The following is a 19171-nucleotide window of genomic DNA, read 5'->3' on the forward strand; positions in this document are numbered from 1 at the left end:
TGGGGTGATACGTTCATTATACAGTCTATGCAACCTGTCTTCTTTCCATACAGGAGCATACTGAATGCTTTTATGAAGAAGTAATAAAAGGCAACCGGATTCCACCTCCCAAAGTTAATGTGTAAGTGAAATAATTTCTAATCCTCACATGTGAAATCATAGGATTTTCATGAAGGAAGGTGGTTAGGGTTAGACATAAAGTACAGGGATGTGTGTACTTCCAGTACATACCATGTAGTGCAAACTGCATACACACTGAGGTCAAATTTAAATAAAAAGTCTTCTTTAAAAGCATAACTGGGAGATCCCAAGACAAGTTACCGCAGCTGTCAGGCTGCCCTAACCTGTGCCCAACCAGAACCTCCAAACTGGAGGGCAGAAATTCAGTGTGATTAAAATAATCAGTAGAGTTTTGAATTAACAAGGCACAAATTACATGCAAATGACAAAATAGGCTTCTACACACTGAAGAAGGCTTGAATTCAGATATATAAATACATAAGCCTTATTAATATTTACCACAGAAGCCATTGGCCTGAATCCCATGCACAGATAGGAGCAAAGCAATACTAGAAATCGCATCAGCCACACCACAGAAAGGTGATAGTGACTGGCAAAGGTACATCAGAGCAGTGGTGAGTTGTAAGAAATACAACAGTAACTGGAGGCTCTAGTACCGCAGTATTACATGGTAGATGGCTAAGTGATACAAGCGAGCACAATGGACCAAAAAAAAATTAAGGCCCCATAAATGTCTGCAAATTAACTCTTGTTTTATTCTTCCTCTTTTCCTCACCTGCCACGAGTCCCTCTGATCTTTCCCTCCATTCCTCCATCTCCAGTGCCCATGTGCCCATGTGTCCAAGAGCCTACTCTTCATTTTTTCCTCACTCTAAAGCCCATTACCTCTCTCCAGAATTCTGTGCAGCTGGAGAAGCCATGTCACCAGCCCCTTTTAATGCAATTTTCTTTAATTTCATCTTTTTATGCCTTTTACCAGATCCTTTTTATTGCAGAAACCCTTTTTCTCTTCTGTCCCTTTCCTTCTCAACTCAAACCACTTGCAGCTTATCTGGAGACTGCTTACCTCACCCTCAGGCCAGCCAAAGCTCTGGAAATGGCTGCCTGCCTCTGAGGGGAAGGAAAACCAATGTAGCAGGAGAGAGATCCCTCCATCTGGAGCACACAGCTGCCCCTTGCAAACCAGCAGCTCAGGCGGATGCATCCAGAGGCGTTATCTTGCATTTAATAGCCCTGAACGGTTTTTCTCCTCTTGGTATTTGTCCAACTGCTTTTCAAGCTCAAATAAGATTTCACATATAAAATCTTCTGGGAAGAAATTCTGCAGCTTAACCAGGAGTTACAAAAATTGTTCCATTTCTTTGCTTTTAAACTGCACCTACATGCTTTGCTTGGTGCTGTTTAACTGTTATTAGAAGAGACTGGCAACTATTCCCTAGCTATTTTAGACCCTTGTCATATCCACATTTACTTACCGCTTACTAAAGGTGAAAAATCCTAACGCGTGTATTTCGTGTAGTCTTAAACATATATTAACTTCATGGTTTTCAATCTAAACAGGAGACTACTCTCAGCCTCTCCAAATCCTGCCATACTTTGAATAGATGGCTCTGAATAGAAGCATGGATGTAATGACTGACAGTTATATGGAAGAAACTTATGTGGAAAGACAGATATACGGACTGGGCTGCATCGCTGGAAGCTTTTTAAAAATGTATATTGAATTCCTGGTAAGAAATATCATACCAAACCAGAAATCTATAATACTGGGTGAAGCTCCAGCATGAAAGTTTTGGCATACAACAAAAGTTTAATGCACACCAGTGGCAAACCATTAATTTTTCTTACAGCACACTAATTATACAGCAGAGAAAATAGTTGGAGAGAGAAACAGGCTCTCAGAAAGATCTCCTTCCATAAGAAAACTCAAGACTCATCTGCTATTGTCAAGCAAATGCTTACGTTTGAGAGTGAAAGACAAGAGGCTCTGTAAAACCACACATTTTTCATGGGGTTAATATAAACACAAGACAGAGAAAGTTTCAGATGCTCTCACAGTCTAAGCTGGAGGCAGTACCCCAGCAAAAAGGTACAAGATGACAAACATGCTAGCACACATCTCTAGTAACCTCTTGGGATGGGTGAGAAGGCAGATGAGAAAAAAAAATGGCCAAGAAGTGCTTGGGGTGGAGGTGATGGGGAGCCAATTGGAATAACTAACCTTGGGGCAAGAAAAGAGAACCTTGTGAACAGCGCAGCTGTGTTTAGAAGTTTCCTAATGGAACATAAGATCCTATTAAATACAAGGTCTCCTGATTTGGCCTGTTTTACTTGCAATTTCTATTTCTCTTTAAAAGCACAGAATTAACTCTGTTACCATCAGCTTAAGATTTCCTGAACACAGCATGGACTACAAAGAACTGAATGAAATCCTAGCTTGCACAGGCCTTTACTCTATATTAGAAACCATGTTCCTATTTATTACTCCCATGCACACTTAGTGAACACAAATTCATTCATCATGATTGCTGATATATTATTGACTACATATTTCAATCTAACTACTCTTTAACCTTTAGAAAATAATGTTAGCAGTAACCTGAACATTGAACCAAAGCTGGGTAACACAGGAAACATCCCTACCTGTTTATGAAGCACACAGACTCCCCAGTCTGGATGATGCTAGGAGCTATTTCCAAGAGTCTCTTTTACATCAGTGCTGAGTATATTCTATTTTCAGCAGACAACTTAAACTTGGAGAAGAAAAAAAAAAAAAAAAAAAAAAAAAGAAAGAAAAAAAAAAGAAAACAGCCATTTTGGGCTAGCTAGAGAAAACCTGTCAGTGTCACAGCTCCGTTCCCATGAGCACACAGTAATAAAAAATTATCTCCTCTGCATGCTAAAACAATTAGGAACTCATGCACCTGAGCTGGATTTGCGTAGTTAGGGGACTGAGAGATCCCTAAGAAGGAAACAACATTTTATCATCAGGAAGAATTAAACGTTGTGTTAGTGGTGTAACAGCGCACTGCAAATCAAGTATATGGTTTCCCAGGCACAATTTTGATAGAGAAAAAAAAAAAAAAAAAAATCCCTTGTCCAGTGATCCATTACTTATTAGGAATAAAATGTTCTGAGTATAATCCATATGATAAAATCAAATTATATTTGAAGCTACCCTGTGCCTCAGGAAAGATTTTTTAGTCAAGACAGCACCACCTCTAAACCAGAAACGGGTGAGCTGAGCAGTTTATTTCACGGTGGGACATAAGAATGGTGCAAGAGCGCACCCTCTCTGCAGCCAGAGTAAATTGAATTTAGCAAACTGCATTTACCTTATTAACAGCAGAAAATCTTGTAATACCCTGTAAGGAGATAACTAAAAATAATCCCACACTTGAGTCAATTTAAAGTCTTATTGCTGGATGAGCAACATTCAATTCCAAGACTCCGTGGGGACTTTCACATAAAATAAAATTGCTAAAAAGCTCTGCAAAAAATGCACAGGAAAAAAGCTCTCCCTCCCCCAGATTCAATATTTACCTAGAAGAAAATGAGGACAAGCAAATTGTGAAGTAGCTACTGACAGAAATCTGCTTAAACAATGCTGAAAAAATCAATTCATGTTCAGTGCAATCCTTTTCATAAAGCATCCTCGGAAAAATCCCGCTGATCTCTTTCTACCTCCTGTGCATCAGAAGGGTCTCAAACTTGAATGTATAATGAAATGCATATTTTGTCTTGGTAATTCAAATGACATTCATGCCTAGAGGATTACCGTCCTCACAGTCTCAGGTGTCTTCCCAGCCTCCCTCCCCCATGGTTCTCTCTCTTCTCAGAAGTTCATATGAGCCAGAAAGAACAGGTTTTCGGTTCTTACCAAAGACAGATTAAGGGCAGCAGCAGAACAGAGAAGATAGCTGTGAGATGGATGAACAGGTGAATCACTATGAAAAGTTTATTCACTTTTTCCTTCTTTGGGGTTTGGCTGACACGACTGCTTATACCCTTGCATACTCCTGGCAGCATACTACATCTTAGGGTATGGGTATTTACAAGTACTCCAAGCAAATTTTTACAAGCAATCTGAATTTTTAAATTTAAGATTTACAAGTAGATTTTACAAAATTAAGACTTACAAGTAAATTTTACTTTTTTTTTTTTTTTTTTTTTTTGTAAATTTTACAAACAAATTCTGTAAATTTTACAAGCAATTTACAAGTACTTAGGGTATGGGTATATACAAGTACTCCAAGCAAATAGCAATCTTAGCACTGCTCCGAGAAATGCAGCGACACACTTGAATGTCTAAACAGTTCCATAACGTGTGATGAAGGCACACATGGACTCCCCAACAACCAGCTGTTCCGATCACATCGGAGATGGAGATATGTCTGAGGAAAGTTCCACCTACAGCTTGTGCCTTAGTGAAACATGCTCTGATGATCAAGGGACACCTTGTGGTCACAGCATGACCACGCAGCAGACTTCTATCATGACCTAGTGTGCCACGTTTGCCTGAATTACAGCTGCATAGGCAGCGTTTGACCCAACATCCTGTCTACTGAAGGTAGAAGGGGGACTATGTCTCAGTATGGGGACTGAGACATAGCCCCATGAACATTAACAAATTAGATCTAGATATCAAAGGAACTTCAGATATCAAACAGACATATAACTTCTAGATATCAAAGGAACTTCAAAAAACCATCTGTCCTGGAAGCCTAAGAAAAAAATCCCAATACAAAACATATTTTAGAGAAAGCTACATCAGATACTTGAAAGGACTGAAAGCAGGAAACTAAGAAGGATAAAGATTCAAGTCAGGCCTGTCATTAAGTCCTGTATCTTGACTCTTTCTGGATGATGTGCAACAACCACCTAAAATTCTGTTGTATAAAGCCACAAGAGTATGCTATATTCTAAGGATACACTCATGGCAGATTTTTAAGCATGGAATTCATTAATTTGTTAAATTGCTTTTAACTAAGTTAAAGCAAATAAATTAAAACATTGAAGAAGAAAAAATACTTTCAGGTCAGTAAGACTTGACTGTACAGGAAGGGACATTGAAGGGGGAGTTGGGAAGGAGGTGAAGAAATGTATTTCATTTAGACCCAAGAATAGTAGTAGATCTCTCCTTCCTTTTGCAAAGACCCTACGTGTTGATGAAGAGCCATCAATGACAAGGCAGGGTCTTGGATGCCAGGCTAGGTCAAAGGGTGTCATAAAAGCCCCATCCCAATTTATCCACTGACACGCTCAGAGATATTGCAGGGGTCTGTGATGTGGCATGCTTTTTTCTTCCAGATATAACAAAAGCATTTCACAGGAAACCCAGAGTAAAACAATATGCATTTCTCCACCAAAATTGCATAAGAGCTGGCTATCTCAGTCATTTCCATCTTCCCCAACACATCCAGTCAGATCTTTTACTTGTAATCTATAAATCTGAAATGACAGCCAGCTGGTATGTTCAGCATCCCCAGGAGGTAAGGCACTCCTGCAAAGCCAGAGATCAAGTTTGTCAATACAAGAGCCGTACAAACAGATGCAACATGCTGGGTGATGGTATCTGTCATCCCTTGTGCTTCACATTATTTTGACATATTATAAAAGTCAAATTGAGCTTTGATGAATCTCCTGATGACGTAGATCACCAAGTGACAGAAGATTCAAATAAACCTGTTTGTGTCTGCAGTTCCTGCCATAACTGAATACAGAAACAAGATTATCCTTTTCTTTATGTCCACTTTCTTCCCCAAAATGAGAGAAGCCACAGGAAATTTCAACAGCAAAGCTGTGGTCTTGTGCTAAAAGAAACACTAATTGTACTACAGTTCATTTGGTGTGTCTTTGGTTCATACTTACTTTCTCTGAGACAGATTGGTGAATTATGTCATTTTCAACTCATATTCCCAGGTGTTTCTCCTCTATAATTTCTAACTCATAAGTCTTCGCTGTTTCAAAGTAGCTATAAATTCTTAATTTCTAACCTGTTTTATCCCATCTCTCATACTCACTACAATAATAATAAAATAATAATAATCTAACTCTATGCATTGGTCATGCTTCACATATTTGTCACACCCATAAATCTAGTCAGTGCATGACAATTCTTATACCATGATTATTAGCAAATAAGGTCAAAAATAATCTGGTTCCAAAGTTAATTTTCAACTAACTGCACCAACCAGGCCCAAAAATTTGCACTCAGCGCCATCTATTGATGCCTTCCTGGTAAAGTAGAAGGTAACACCCTAGCTAACTCTGTGGTACTGAACCATGTTTTACTGAACTGTTTGGTTTTTGTTGTTTTGTTTGTTTATTTTAATGCAGCAACACTGTGTTAGGCATTACAAAACATTTGATAAATCAGTGTTAAATTTCGACTTAGTTTCTAACTAACCATATTCTGCTTTTCCATAGAAAGATTTATAAAGATGAAATACTGAGACAAGTTACCTGAATAATGACTTTGAGGTACTAATATCTTCGAGATACTGGTTCTTCTCCATATATCACACTAGCACTGCAGGCTTTTCTTGGTGGTAGTTTAAGTTCTTATTAGTAGATTTGCAGCTTGGCAAGTAATAATTCCCATTATGCCAGGATAATTATTTTATATATCAAGATAGAATCACCGAACTCTTAGATTTTACTTCCTTTTCCTTTGTGGAAATTTTCTTTCCTCTATACCCACTCCCTCTCATTCCTATGTTGCAAAATAAGGTACAACTCTGACCTAGACAGATATGATCTATATGATCTGGAGTCACTCAGGTAAAACTTGGGGTAACTGCAGCTTTCAAGTCTTACCTATAGAAAGCCTTTTCATGATGCTGTCGGTTCTATCAGTGCTGTTTTACTACTCTTAAGGCATGCAGCACTGTTAGTGTAAATAATCCGTGTAATACCCAAACTGCAGAATTAAGGCAAATAAGCAGATTTTCATTATCAAAGGCTTCCATGATGAATCTACACAACTCTCACCAGAAATATTTCAGTGTATTTTGATGATGTCCTACACAAACCATATCTTCTGCACTTGTGGATTGTGTAAACATCTCAAAAATTGAAATCAAAGACAAAATATGTTTATCAATAATATCACAATAAAGACAATAAAAAAAGAGTTTAGTCAGGAAGATTTATTGATTTACATCTTGATCAGTAATCTATGTGGGGGCTGTGCGTTTCCAGGGATTATGGATTTCAGAAGACAGCACATACTTACCTGTTTCAGCCTACTAGTCCTAACATTTGCAGAGGTATTTTATCAAGTGCAGGACAAAGAAAAAAACAAACAAACGAAACTATAATTGACTCCATTAAAACTGAAGCTAAAAAGTTAAATAAATAGAAAAAAAAAAAAAAAGTTGTTTCTTTTTTGTAATATCATAGAAAAATTCAGATTAGGGGGAACCCTATTGAGGTCACGTGGCCCAACCTGCAGGTCCAGCAGGGCTAACTTTGAAGTTAGATTAGGTTGCATGAAGCCCTGAGAGAACAAAGGTCACTGGACATTCTCTCCCAAATACTGAGTGGTACTCAAGCTATCTGTTCTCACCAGAACAGGTAACTCTTGACATGGGTGAGGTGAGATTTCACCTACTCATCTTGGCACTCAAAATTAGCCAGGTATGTCCAACTGGACTAGTGAAGAAGGTGAACATAACCCATCAGAAGATTCAGCTTCTCCTCTGTGGAAAGAAGGAACATGAAGAGAGGAATCTTCCTGCAAAGATCAACACAAAAAAAAGACATCCCTCAAGTGGATCAGTGCCATAGTTTTTATTGATAGGAAGCAGTTATTCTGACACAGAGGTTACAGGCTTCCACTTTAAATACAGGATTTTCTGTGTGAGGCTGAAAGCTGTGGTGTCGCTTGATTTAGGTTTAAAAATAAGTCAGTGAAGCATTTATTTGAAACATGTTTCTTACTGAGCCAGTAAATCAACTTTGTGTTCAATCAACTCTTGTAAGTAACTTAAACAATAAACAACTTGCTGCACAGCAAAGAATTCAGAGCAGGAAAACGTGTCATAGCAACAGGGCAGGAAAAAGTAGGTAGGAGGAGATGCTCTTTATGCCCATAATCCCAGCATAAGAGATAGGAAGACAAAGGCTATTAACAATACCACCTGAGAAAGTTTTCCAGATCTCAAGCATAAAGACATTTATATCCACAATATGAGAATGCACCTGTGCTATTTCCTGAAGAATAAAATCCCTCCATTCATAATTTCTGTGTTCACACAACAACTGCTTGATAAAAAAAGCAAGCAGGAGAATCCCTACTTGATTTAATGATAAAAGGCTGCTCTCCCACAGGCAACGCTGTCTCAGAACTTTTATGGTAGTGTAATACTTAGAAATGTCAACAGAGGTGTAGGAAGCAATTTTGCATATTTCAGGTACAAAGATGTTTCACAAAAGACATCCTTATCCTTTCACTGAAATACAGCTGTAGCCTGTGACCATTATTTTATTTATTTATTTATTTATTTTTTACCAATTATAACAAAAACACTGCCACTATTCTACTAAGAATCCATAGTTAAGAACATTTTGTCTAATAGATCTCTTGCAGATGAGCTGTTCATAGGTATCCTTAAGTGATCTCCTACTACCAGGAGTAAATGATAGACTTCTGCAATCCAAGGAGGCAAGGCGCCTCCAGGATTGAAACCTCCATGTGGTCTGTTGGAAGTTAAAATAAACAAGTTAATATTGCAGTTGAAAAGAAAGCTGAATGCCATCTGAAGATTTGTGGGAAGGTCTTCTGGCTGTGAACTTGAGGTTCAATAAATAGACTACCGTCGTTCTTCTACCATTGTTTACTTCAATTTACCCATAACAGACAATCTGAATAGCAGGGTTTATTTACATACCAACATGAGTTTTTATTCTAGTTTTCACTCACCACCATTCAAAGCAGCTTACATGCAGAAGCACAATACATCAGCCACCTAAATTGATGTTTCTCATGTCTCTTAATTGAAGAATTCAGGACATAAGTTTTAGTCCAGATGTTACTGAAATTTATAAGGACACTGTCAGCAGTAGCCAGACAATAGGCTTGTTGTGTTTAAGAGCTCAAAAGTTGTTTGACACAGATATGTCAAATGTGTGTGGGGAGTGTAAATCGGCTGACCATTCACAACTTTGTGTTAAAGTTGTATTCACAACTTTAGCGCTTGTTTTTTCCCCACAACTGAGGAAAAGATCACATTGCTTGAAGGTTTCAACACTGCTTGTTGGCCGACCGGTGCTGTGCCACTTTCTCTTCCTGTGCTCAAGAAGCTGTCCAAAGTTGTTCTGTGGAAAAAAAAAAAAAAAGAAAAAAAAAAAAGAGCTTATGAACAAGCAACATAGCACCAAGTCATACCTGTATCTTACCCTGCCTCAGTGCATAGGTGGATGCAGGAGTGAATTACAGAAGTCCAATGCAACACCAGCACTGACATCTCTTGAAAATGGCAACAGATAATAACTAAGTTTTATCGTTTTATCTAAAACATACCCTGTGGATCCCGTTCGTCCACTCATTTTGCAAGTCTCTTCCTTCCACATCTAAGGACCAAGGCTAATTTTGCCCATCAGCACAGTACAAAACCAGTCAGCAGAGGTTCGAGGGTTCAAGGTAGCATGGTGAGACTCCCAGAGTATTAACAGGAGTAGATATTAACAGGAGTAGACTAACAAGGATAAAAGTGGGACAGAACAAGCGGGAAGAATAAAGCAAAGTCATCTGGACAGGAAGAGGCAAAAGGCTAGGAGAATGAGTTCCATAACTAATGTTATTGCTATTATCTCACCTGCACTAAAATCTGTGTGTCTGCAGAGATAAATCTGTGTGTCTGTTGATCCCTCTATCAGCCATGCCCCACTTGCTAACTGACCTGAACAGAAGAATGCATGCTTATAGGTTAGCCTTCTGTCCCCTTCCCCCACACACACCTTATTCTCCATTGGATACTGTGACCACATATCACAGACTTCTCTGGTTCTGAATCATTAGCCCCTCATTGCTACCATTAGTATCATTTAAATACAGTTCAGTTACCTTTTCTTGGAGTTCAGAGTTACGTAAGTCCCTTCCAAAGACTCGATTTCTGAAATTCTGAAGTTGAATCAGTTATTGAAATTCAGAGGGTTAATAAAAAACAGAAGACGAGATGCATCCAATCTTTGAAGTGGCTAAAAACTTAAAAACTGGACAAAGGTTTTGAAAGGAATTTAGAAATTACAGGGAGGAATTAAAAATTACATGGAAAGTTAACGTATTTCAAGGGATCAGTTAGTCAATCTCCTCTTTTAAGAACATGGTTGGGGACTACCTCCAGCTCCTTTGAACTCTCATATTATCAGGGGACCAAATCCACAACCATGAAACCAACAGCCATATTCATTGCTCGCTTTATGAATACAAAGTACAGTAAACAAAGGGTGTCCATCTGCCTTCCAAGCTCATTCTGAAGATGTTTGGCATTAACACTGAAGCTGATGTTCAACGCACCTGTCAAACAATGGGATAAGGTCAAATATTACTTCATCCATTATATTTCTCATAAAAATGTACAGAAAAGTGACTGGTCTCCAAAGTTTATTAAAAATCAAAGAATAGAAAACTTTACATAAAAATATGTCAATTTTAGCTTCCACATAGTTGTCCACACAAAAAATTTAAACATGATTTTTTTAAACCTGTAGCACATAACCACAGTGATAGCCAGGCCAATTTATTTGGTTCACCATGACTGAAGTGTTACATGATACCACTTTTCAAATGAATTTCGCTTTAAAATGGACGCTAGTATAAGACACCAACTAAAGCCTTTGAAGGCTCTTTAATGTAGTTATGCTCAATATTGCTAGTGTGTGAAGACTAAGCAGTACAGGCTCATGTAACAGCCCTTAGATATTATTTATGAATCAGCTCACAATTTTTATTTTTATTTAAAATTGTGATGAATCTGAGCATTAAGACAAACTTTTTGCAAACAGATATGCACTACTCTACTTTGGAATGTTGCCCTCTCTCCCCTCAAAGACCTGTTTTGTTCAACAGATTCAGTAATAACATGAACTACTTCTGCTTCAAAGGCATACAGCGTATTAAAAAGCTTCATGCTTGACACCTCATTTTAATAGTCAGATATCAGTTTTAAAACCACCTGTATCTGTACACAGTATAGATGTCCTGTTAACAGGATTCTTCAGCTTTCTCTGCTAATGGATTTATAGAACTGATCTGTAGTTTTCTGTATAGTTTAAGAACTTTCATTAAAAAAATGGGAAGTCAGAGGGCGTGAGATGTGACCTACTCCCAGGACAACTGTGGTGCTTTAAAAACTCAGGGTTAGGCAGGATGTACATTTTTTCAAAAAGTTAAAGACAGTGTTTGTCATGGCAATACACACTTGCATAGTATACCTGTATGCATCTGTAAATTAAGTGCCAGCCACTCATACTGTGTACAACACTGGGCTGTGCTCTCCTGCAATACATTAAAAGATACTTCTCATAACGCTTAGAGCAGCTGAAGTACTTTTTATATATTTGCTCTTAACAGAACTAATGCATACTGCTATACAGATTCCTTAATGGAATCAACATATTTCCTTTCTCCACATTCCTTAAGCCGGGTACCTCTGTTTAATAACGTTGTTTGAACCCAAACATTAACAGGTTACATTACTAAAATGCATCAAAGCGTGTAGTTCACAGCTTTTAATTTCACATCAGGACTTGAACCAACCTTCCCCCCCTTCCCCAAAAGTTTTCTTTCTGGTACTAAGAACGCTGGATTTGTCGTCTAGTAAAAGGAATAAAATTAAAACTCATTGGTCAGAGCAAGACAACTGATAGAGGCCAGACAATGAGCTAAAAAACATAGGGTCGAAATGCTTTGGAGCGTAATACCTTCTTAAAACCATAAGCCAAATCGCACTTTCATTGTGAATCGAGAAGCCTCAAATATTACCAAATGTCATGTTTGTAACACTGCTCAGACAACCTGCCAAAACTATGAACCCAACTTAGATAATGCAACCTGGGAAAGGATCTGTAAATTAAAAAACCTCTTCCCCTTAAATATAACTTATGTGACAATATGAAATTAAATTAAAAATTCCAAGTTATTGCACAAATTATACCTCCAATATTTACAGAGCAAAAAATTCTGAACTTTGAAACAAACAGGAGAGCAGCAAATTTATTTTTATGAATTCCCAACTTGATTTGCTGCAAAGAAAAAAAAAATCCAAGGGGCTGAAGTTTCCTTCACTTCCAAAATAAAAGAAAACAGAACCCACAAAGGAACAGATGTAGCCACAGCAAAAAAAGCCACAGCATTTGTAAATGTCCTTGCAGTTCCATTGTCAGAGCTGCTTCGGCACTGTATGAACCATTGTGGGAAGGCAGAAAAACAAACTTCCACATTTAATAAGGCTTCACAGATAAGCACAACTACTTCTTGAAGATGGACTGAACCACCACACAAAGAAACATGCAAAGAAGTCAGCTGCAGATATTTGGCAACACCAATAAAACGATGTGCTGGACGCTGGTCTCCATCCCCCAAGTCGAGTGGCACTCGCTCAGTTTGTCTGAACAGGGAAGGTCATTTTGGCATCTGCCATTATCTGCTCAGACTAATAGGCAAACTGTCTCTGTGTTTTTTTCTTCTCCATATATTACGATTGTATTGGTGGTGTCCTCTGTTACCAACTGGTTGCCTCATGCCTCCATTGCTGACTGGGCTGTAGCTGTTGCCTTGATTATGAGTTCCTTTCATAGAAAACTTCATTCCACTGTGCTGCTAAAAAAAAAAAAAAAAAAAAAAAAAGATTCACTCAGTTTAGACATATAAACAAACGAAACAAACATATATCAGTAGTATTTCCTCAACATATATCAGTTATTCCCACTGAATGTTGCTTGACACAACTGATCTTTCCATGCTTGTCTATTCTTAGCTACTCAAGTCCAATGGCACTAACAGTTTAAGTGTTTTCTGAAGTAAATGTCCTGCAAATGAAGATGTATATTTAAAAGCATCCTCAAAAGTATTTTATCTCAGTATTAAATATGCTTACTATGCATCACCCTTATAAAAACAAAGGCCTTCCATATTAAACACTAATTGTAACAGTCATGTCTATTTTAAAGATCCTTAGCAAGAGCATGACCAAGTGAAAAATCCAATAAGACTTTCAGGAACATTATCATTAAGGAATGCAGGAACATGATCATATGAGCTGATGCAGACAAAGGACAAGTTCATTCTGCCAGTAATCTTACTGAGCTACAGGTAAATTAGCTATAGCTTGTAAACATCTCGGCCTATTCTGACAAATCTTACCGGTCTGATCCATACACTACACCCAGACCAAGGCAAAACAATGATCATCAGTATAGCATGACACTTTTTCTTTGGGAGAATGTGGGAAATTGGGAGAAAACTAACTTGGAACAACAACTGCTGAAAATGTTTAATAGCATACATCTACCAAACCATAAGGTACTACGGTTGTCCCTGTCACTTAGCACCACAGTAAGTTGTGTTAGTATTTGTGTACTTAAGATAGGTACAAGAGTTTCAAAAGATGAAATTGAAACAGACTTTCCAAACACTTGCAACTTCAATGCAAGCAACTTTTTCTGATGCCTGAAGGAAATAAAGACAATTGACTACTTTTAACAAAAGCTAATAAACCACTTCAGGTAGACAAAATGGTGTAACAGGGACACCACAAAGCTAACACGAGGGAACTGCTCAAAATACTAAGTATACTTTATTAACTCACATTTCCAAACTAGTCTGGAGTAGAAAGAGAAATTATGAAAACAAGAAACCATCATTAAAACTATTTAAGGGATAGTGCCATGCACGGCTTTTTACTGTCAAAGCATAGCTAGAAGAGACACTGAGCATCCAGAAAAAAAGCCAGTGAAGACTAGTATTGGGAAATAACTGCAGTTAACTGCAGGGCAATAAAAAAACTAACTTTTTTCATTTGTAGGAAGTGCCCTGTGGTGACCTACCTTATCAGCCTCCAATATGCAACTTCTAAATCTCCCAAGACAGACATGCTAAGTGCTTTCCTCAGGCTAGCAACGGTAAAATAATCAAGGATGAAAAGGAAAAGAGATTAAAGAGGAGAATCCTTCATTCTCAGGAGGCAAAATTACTCCAAACTTATTTATTGAAGTATGTTGCCAAAATACCTACCAAAAGCTATTTATCAAAGTCAGCAAAAAGAGACTAAAAAAAAATATTTTATTTTTGGCAAGTGGTCCTTCAAGCTAACACCATTTTTCACATTCTTGTGCAGCGAAATTTTCTAATTCAATGTGTACATCTATCAATTATATAAGCAGACAGTCAAGCACCTACAAATAAGTATCAAGTAATTCACTATGATTAAATGAGGCCAAATACTAAAAATGATCCTACTACAGTCAAAACACTAAGAACAGCCAGTACTCATCAGTTATTCTTGACTATAAGATGAAAAAGAGACATAACTTTAGCTTTGCTATTGTAAAACCAGTATAAAACTGAGTAAAGCAGATACAGAACCTAAGCAAGCCTATCATCTTCAGCTGGAAATGAACAAACTGGCACCTTAATCCTCAATTTGAGTGTTCAGCAAAAAAAATTACTGGGGTGTCTTGGCAGACAATGCTTCACTCAAATCACATCAGCCAACCACCACTGCAAATACGATGATTAATCCCTATCTGCCTGTATCCTAAAAAGAAGTTATATCCTTGGTTTGTTCAAGAGGTAATCAAATTTCCAAATAATTGCTACTAAGCTAGCCAGAAAGCCATCTCTAGCTTTTCATAGAACACTTCAAGCGTCTTTTTAAGAGCAGAATCTCAGTGTTTAATGGCTCCATCAGTTGGTGCTTAAGAAAGAGACATAAGAGGTCCCTGAGCCAACTGAGTACAAAGGTGATAAATTTATACCTAGTAGGTCTCGACTAGCTATTGTTCATTATTTTTTTTCCTCATTTGCAAAAGCATAATGTGCATTGTCTTTAATTTGAACCTATTAGCTAGTGATCTTTCAGCTCCTGAAGTAATTCATTTCTTGTCATTATATTTTTTTTTCCATGCTGCTGATGATTAGAGAGATCTTGACCACGTACCTCCTCATTCTCTTCACCAGGCTGAATCATTCATTTTGTAGAGAACCTATTCCATATTTGATCACCCTTGACGTCCCTTCCCTATTCTTCTCCCATTTGTATTATAGCTTTCTTCCAGTGTGAGAGGCAAAGTTGTACTCATTATTCATAATGTGGGGATGCACGTGAGTTTTGCTGTGATGTTTTCATTCCCATTCTTTATTCCTAACAATGCCTAAAATCTGGTTTGACACTCAATTCTCAGTAGGAAATCATGAAAGCATTATCAAAGCAGTTTTCTGCAAAAACGACAAGATCTCATCTTTGCAACAAACTATCAGCCCAGGGCATACCACCCTTTACAAAGAGTTAAAACATTTCTCTCTCTTTCCTGATGGACCCCTTTGAAAGGTCTCAACTCTTCTCGGTTGGCCCTGCAGGAGTTGAACTCCACCTGCAAGCTTTGCCACACATTATTCATTGCCTATTAGATGTTAGACAACATAAGACCCAACACAAACAATGAACTCCATTTACTATGAAAACCTGATCTTATTTAGATTATAAAATATAAGACATAAAAGATAAGTTAAACTTATCTAACTAGTTAATTGTTTACAAGAGGACATGCTTCTTTAACTACTCCAGAATCTTCGGTAAAGGAAGTTTAATGTCTTGTGGAAATTCCAAGAGACTGTCTAATCTTATCCACACATTTCTTGATATCCACATGATTAAGACTCCCATAATCACTGAGACATGGCATGTCTAATCACATGATAGCTAAAAAGAGATCCAATAACCAAAACAATAGCCCTGTATCCATGATCTGACAGACAAATATTTACATGTCTTTAGTTTAGATGTTTTGACTTCTTTAGATCTATTTCCCTTGACAGAACATATGACCACTGATTCAACAACTGATAGATTTTGTTTGTTTTTGACAAGCATGCTCTGAACTTGATCTTCTACAAATAAAAGCTGCTAGATGTAGAGGAAAACTTAAGAAACTTGAGTCTAAAACAAGCTGGAGAAAAACCTGTAACAAGTTAAAAAAAAAAAAAAAAGTTTTCCAGATGTTTTAACAGAAATTTAAGATAACTGTGTTCCTAGCCTTTACTCCAAAGGACAGAAAACCAGGGGAAATTGAAAAGCCAGGTAATTATTTGCTAAATAAACTAAACTTTTCATTTTAAATACTGGCAAATTTACTACATGAAACTGATGACAGTCAAAGACTCAATATTCAGTCAGAATTTCTAGCCAGAAGTAAGTCACCTACACTTCAAAAACACGAACTACATAATTAACAAAGCTGCAGTCTGAACAGTTTCTAAACCTTTTTTTTTTTTTGTCTGTTATCTCTAAAATAAGGAGAAAAGGGAGAGAAAGCAATGGAAATGATGTATCAATACTCTTAACTTCAGAAGAAATGACATTATGCATACAGCACTAAATTTGTAAATAAGAGAAAGTTTAGAAAATAAGAAAATAAGTTCAGAAAACCTATTACTATTACATTGTTAATGCTACGAGATTAATGGCCATAATTGAATCTAGTCTGCAGTCGATAGGAATTGTGATCATTCAACTTGCGTATTTCAAAACCGTTTAACACAAAATATTAGTGTGGTATGCCACAGAATTTTAATGCACCCTTAACATTTTAAGTAATGCACCCTTAACATTTTAAGTATTCCCTTAAATACCTAACTATACATCCTCAAAATGTTCAAAGTTCTTTTCAATTTCTCACAGTGTTTCCAAACTTTATTTCAGGCCTATAGCAAAACCCACAACCCTTATTTTGAGGATCTACATCCACTTTCCCATAGCATCTGGAAACACGCTAAAAAGCATTATGATAAAATGTAACAGATGAAATTTAACTCTTATTCTTTATAGAAAACACTGTTTTACAGAGAAACAATCTAACTGATATTTTAACCATTAAAACATTACTGGATAAACCAAGTACTAGGCAGTGGTTCATTGACCTCATTACTTTTAAACTAAAAAGGTCACACAATGAGCATACTTGTACCAGCTCTTTGAGCACACTCTCCATCTGCTAAGATTTATGTGGTTTATATTTTTTCAGCTGAAATACAGCAAAAAAAAAAAAATCTAAACAACTTGTGTGAGAATTGTAATCTGTGCAAATAAGGGCCAAAGCACTCAAATATCAGAGATGCTTCCCCTCCTTCTTGACCCTCCCCCCCCCGTTGTTTGGGCCTCCTGGCCAATTTCATCGACATCTGACAAGATCATGAGTCCTAGACAAATTTTTACAAAGCAAGCAAAATCTCATTTCTCTTCCTATTAAAGAAAACAGCATTTATACAACCAGTTCAGAGCAGCAGAAAAAAACTGACATGGAGACTAGAAAGAAGCTCAAACAATAAAAGTTTAATTCTCTCTTATCTCCTAACACCAGAGAACCAAAAGACTCAAAGCCACAAGGGAACAGTTTATATCAGACCTTCATGCTTTATCCTACTTTGTGCATTTGCTCTGCCAGTAGCCTGTAAAAACAAAGGGAAGCTTTCGGTTCTCCTTCCCTTTTAACTTGTTAGGCAACTAATACTCTGGGTAGGTCAAAGATAACCTGGTATTTGAGAGATCAGAAGGCATATTTCCCTGAGTGACTAAGTAAGAGAGTATAGAGCGAAGTTGAATCTGACACACAAAATACAAATACTCTTTGATCTTTTCATGTCAAGTTTCAAAAATTGGAGATGAATCAAAACTACCAGAAGACAGAATTCATACTCCAAGTTTGATACTATTGTGAGATGGCCTGTGTGTTTTTAAGTATTCTTCTTCCCAAGTAAAAGCTGAGAAATCTCACTAAGATTTGTCTTTAAGGTCTAAAATTGCCAGTATTAAGCTAGAAAATCTATTTCAGCAAAAAGGCCCAAAGCACTCTCCAAATGATGAGTTCGTGCCAATATGGCAAATAGGAAAAGTAGAGGAAACTTATATGCAGTGATTACAGTGACATTGGAAGAGAAAGGCATGCTAGGCAAACAAAAACCAGGTAATACTTATATATCATCTTACGGATTCTTTTGGTGGTTGTTTTGTCTGTCTAAATTTATGGAGAACTCCTGTTCCTAGAAACTGCTATCTACCCTGTGTCAAGCACTTGGGAAGCAGCTGCCACTACAGTGGTGAGACTTTCGGTCATATAAGCACGGAGGTTGGAAAGAACCTCTAGAGACCATATAATCCAACTTCTGCTATAAGAAACAGTCTTACAGTAGGTCATCCAGGATCCAGTTGCCTAAACCAGTTTCCATACGTGGAAGGATACGACCACATAAGGACTACCCATGTAAATACATGACAGTCTCAGTTAAAATATTTTGAACTGCCTCTGAAACTATCATAATTGCCAAACAACGTAACCCCATCAACAATTGTTCTAGATAAGAGCAAGCTCTGAAGCAATGCATTTTAGTCAGTGAAGTGCCTGTAAGGCTATTAGTGCTCTTTTACATTGCTTTATATGGCCAAAAAAATAAAAAATAAAAAATAAAAACAAATACATTCTTGTAGAAGTAATTTAGATTGTGGTATTTTAGCACCAGCATTAAGATTTCATTTCCTAGTTGTTCTCTGTCCTCCACAAGTGAGCTAGCAAATGCTAGCTCAATGCTAGAATAAATAGTGCTCTTGGACAGAACAGACACACTGGAAGCCATCGCTGCAGAAGGTGTTCATTACTTTTAGATATAGATATTTTTATTTTTTTATTATTTTTTTTTTTTTTTTTTTTTTTAAGATACATGTACTTTTGAATCAGAAGACCACTCTTTGGGGGGGGCGAAATTAAACTTGAAAAGTTAAGAAGTTCTGAACAACTACGTTTCTTCTGTCTTCATTAGTGACTTTTCAAGTGACCAGCAGCAATCCAAGAAGAATGAACTGCACAGAGCTTGTCATCCCAACATGACATTTCTCCTAATGTGAAGTCACCAATTTTTCTCCCCTCCATTTAC

The 19171-nt window shown here is 37.3% G+C and overlaps 1 protein-coding gene across 5 annotated transcripts in view; it reads right to left on the reverse strand.

Moving 5' to 3' along the window:
- Nucleotides 1-10613: 10613 nt before the first annotated feature.
- The window catches only part of TENT4A (terminal nucleotidyltransferase 4A), a 59721-nt gene continuing 51163 nt past the window's right edge, over nucleotides 10614-19171 (reverse strand). For 3 of the 5 annotated variants that reach the window (XM_082754435.1, XM_082754431.1, XM_082754433.1), the window contains one exon: nucleotides 10614-12847. In XM_082754435.1, the coding sequence (XP_082610561.1) occupies nucleotides 12668-12847 (180 nt within the window). In that variant the 3' untranslated portion in view covers nucleotides 10614-12667. The remainder of the gene's footprint in view (nucleotides 12848-19171) is intronic. The other 2 variants (XM_082754432.1, XM_082754434.1) reach the window with 1 other exon arrangement.

The sequence above is a fragment of the Aythya marila genome (assembly GCF_965140915.1).
Source record: "Aythya marila genome assembly, chromosome: 2".
NCBI lineage: Eukaryota > Metazoa > Chordata > Aves > Anseriformes > Anatidae > Aythya > Aythya marila.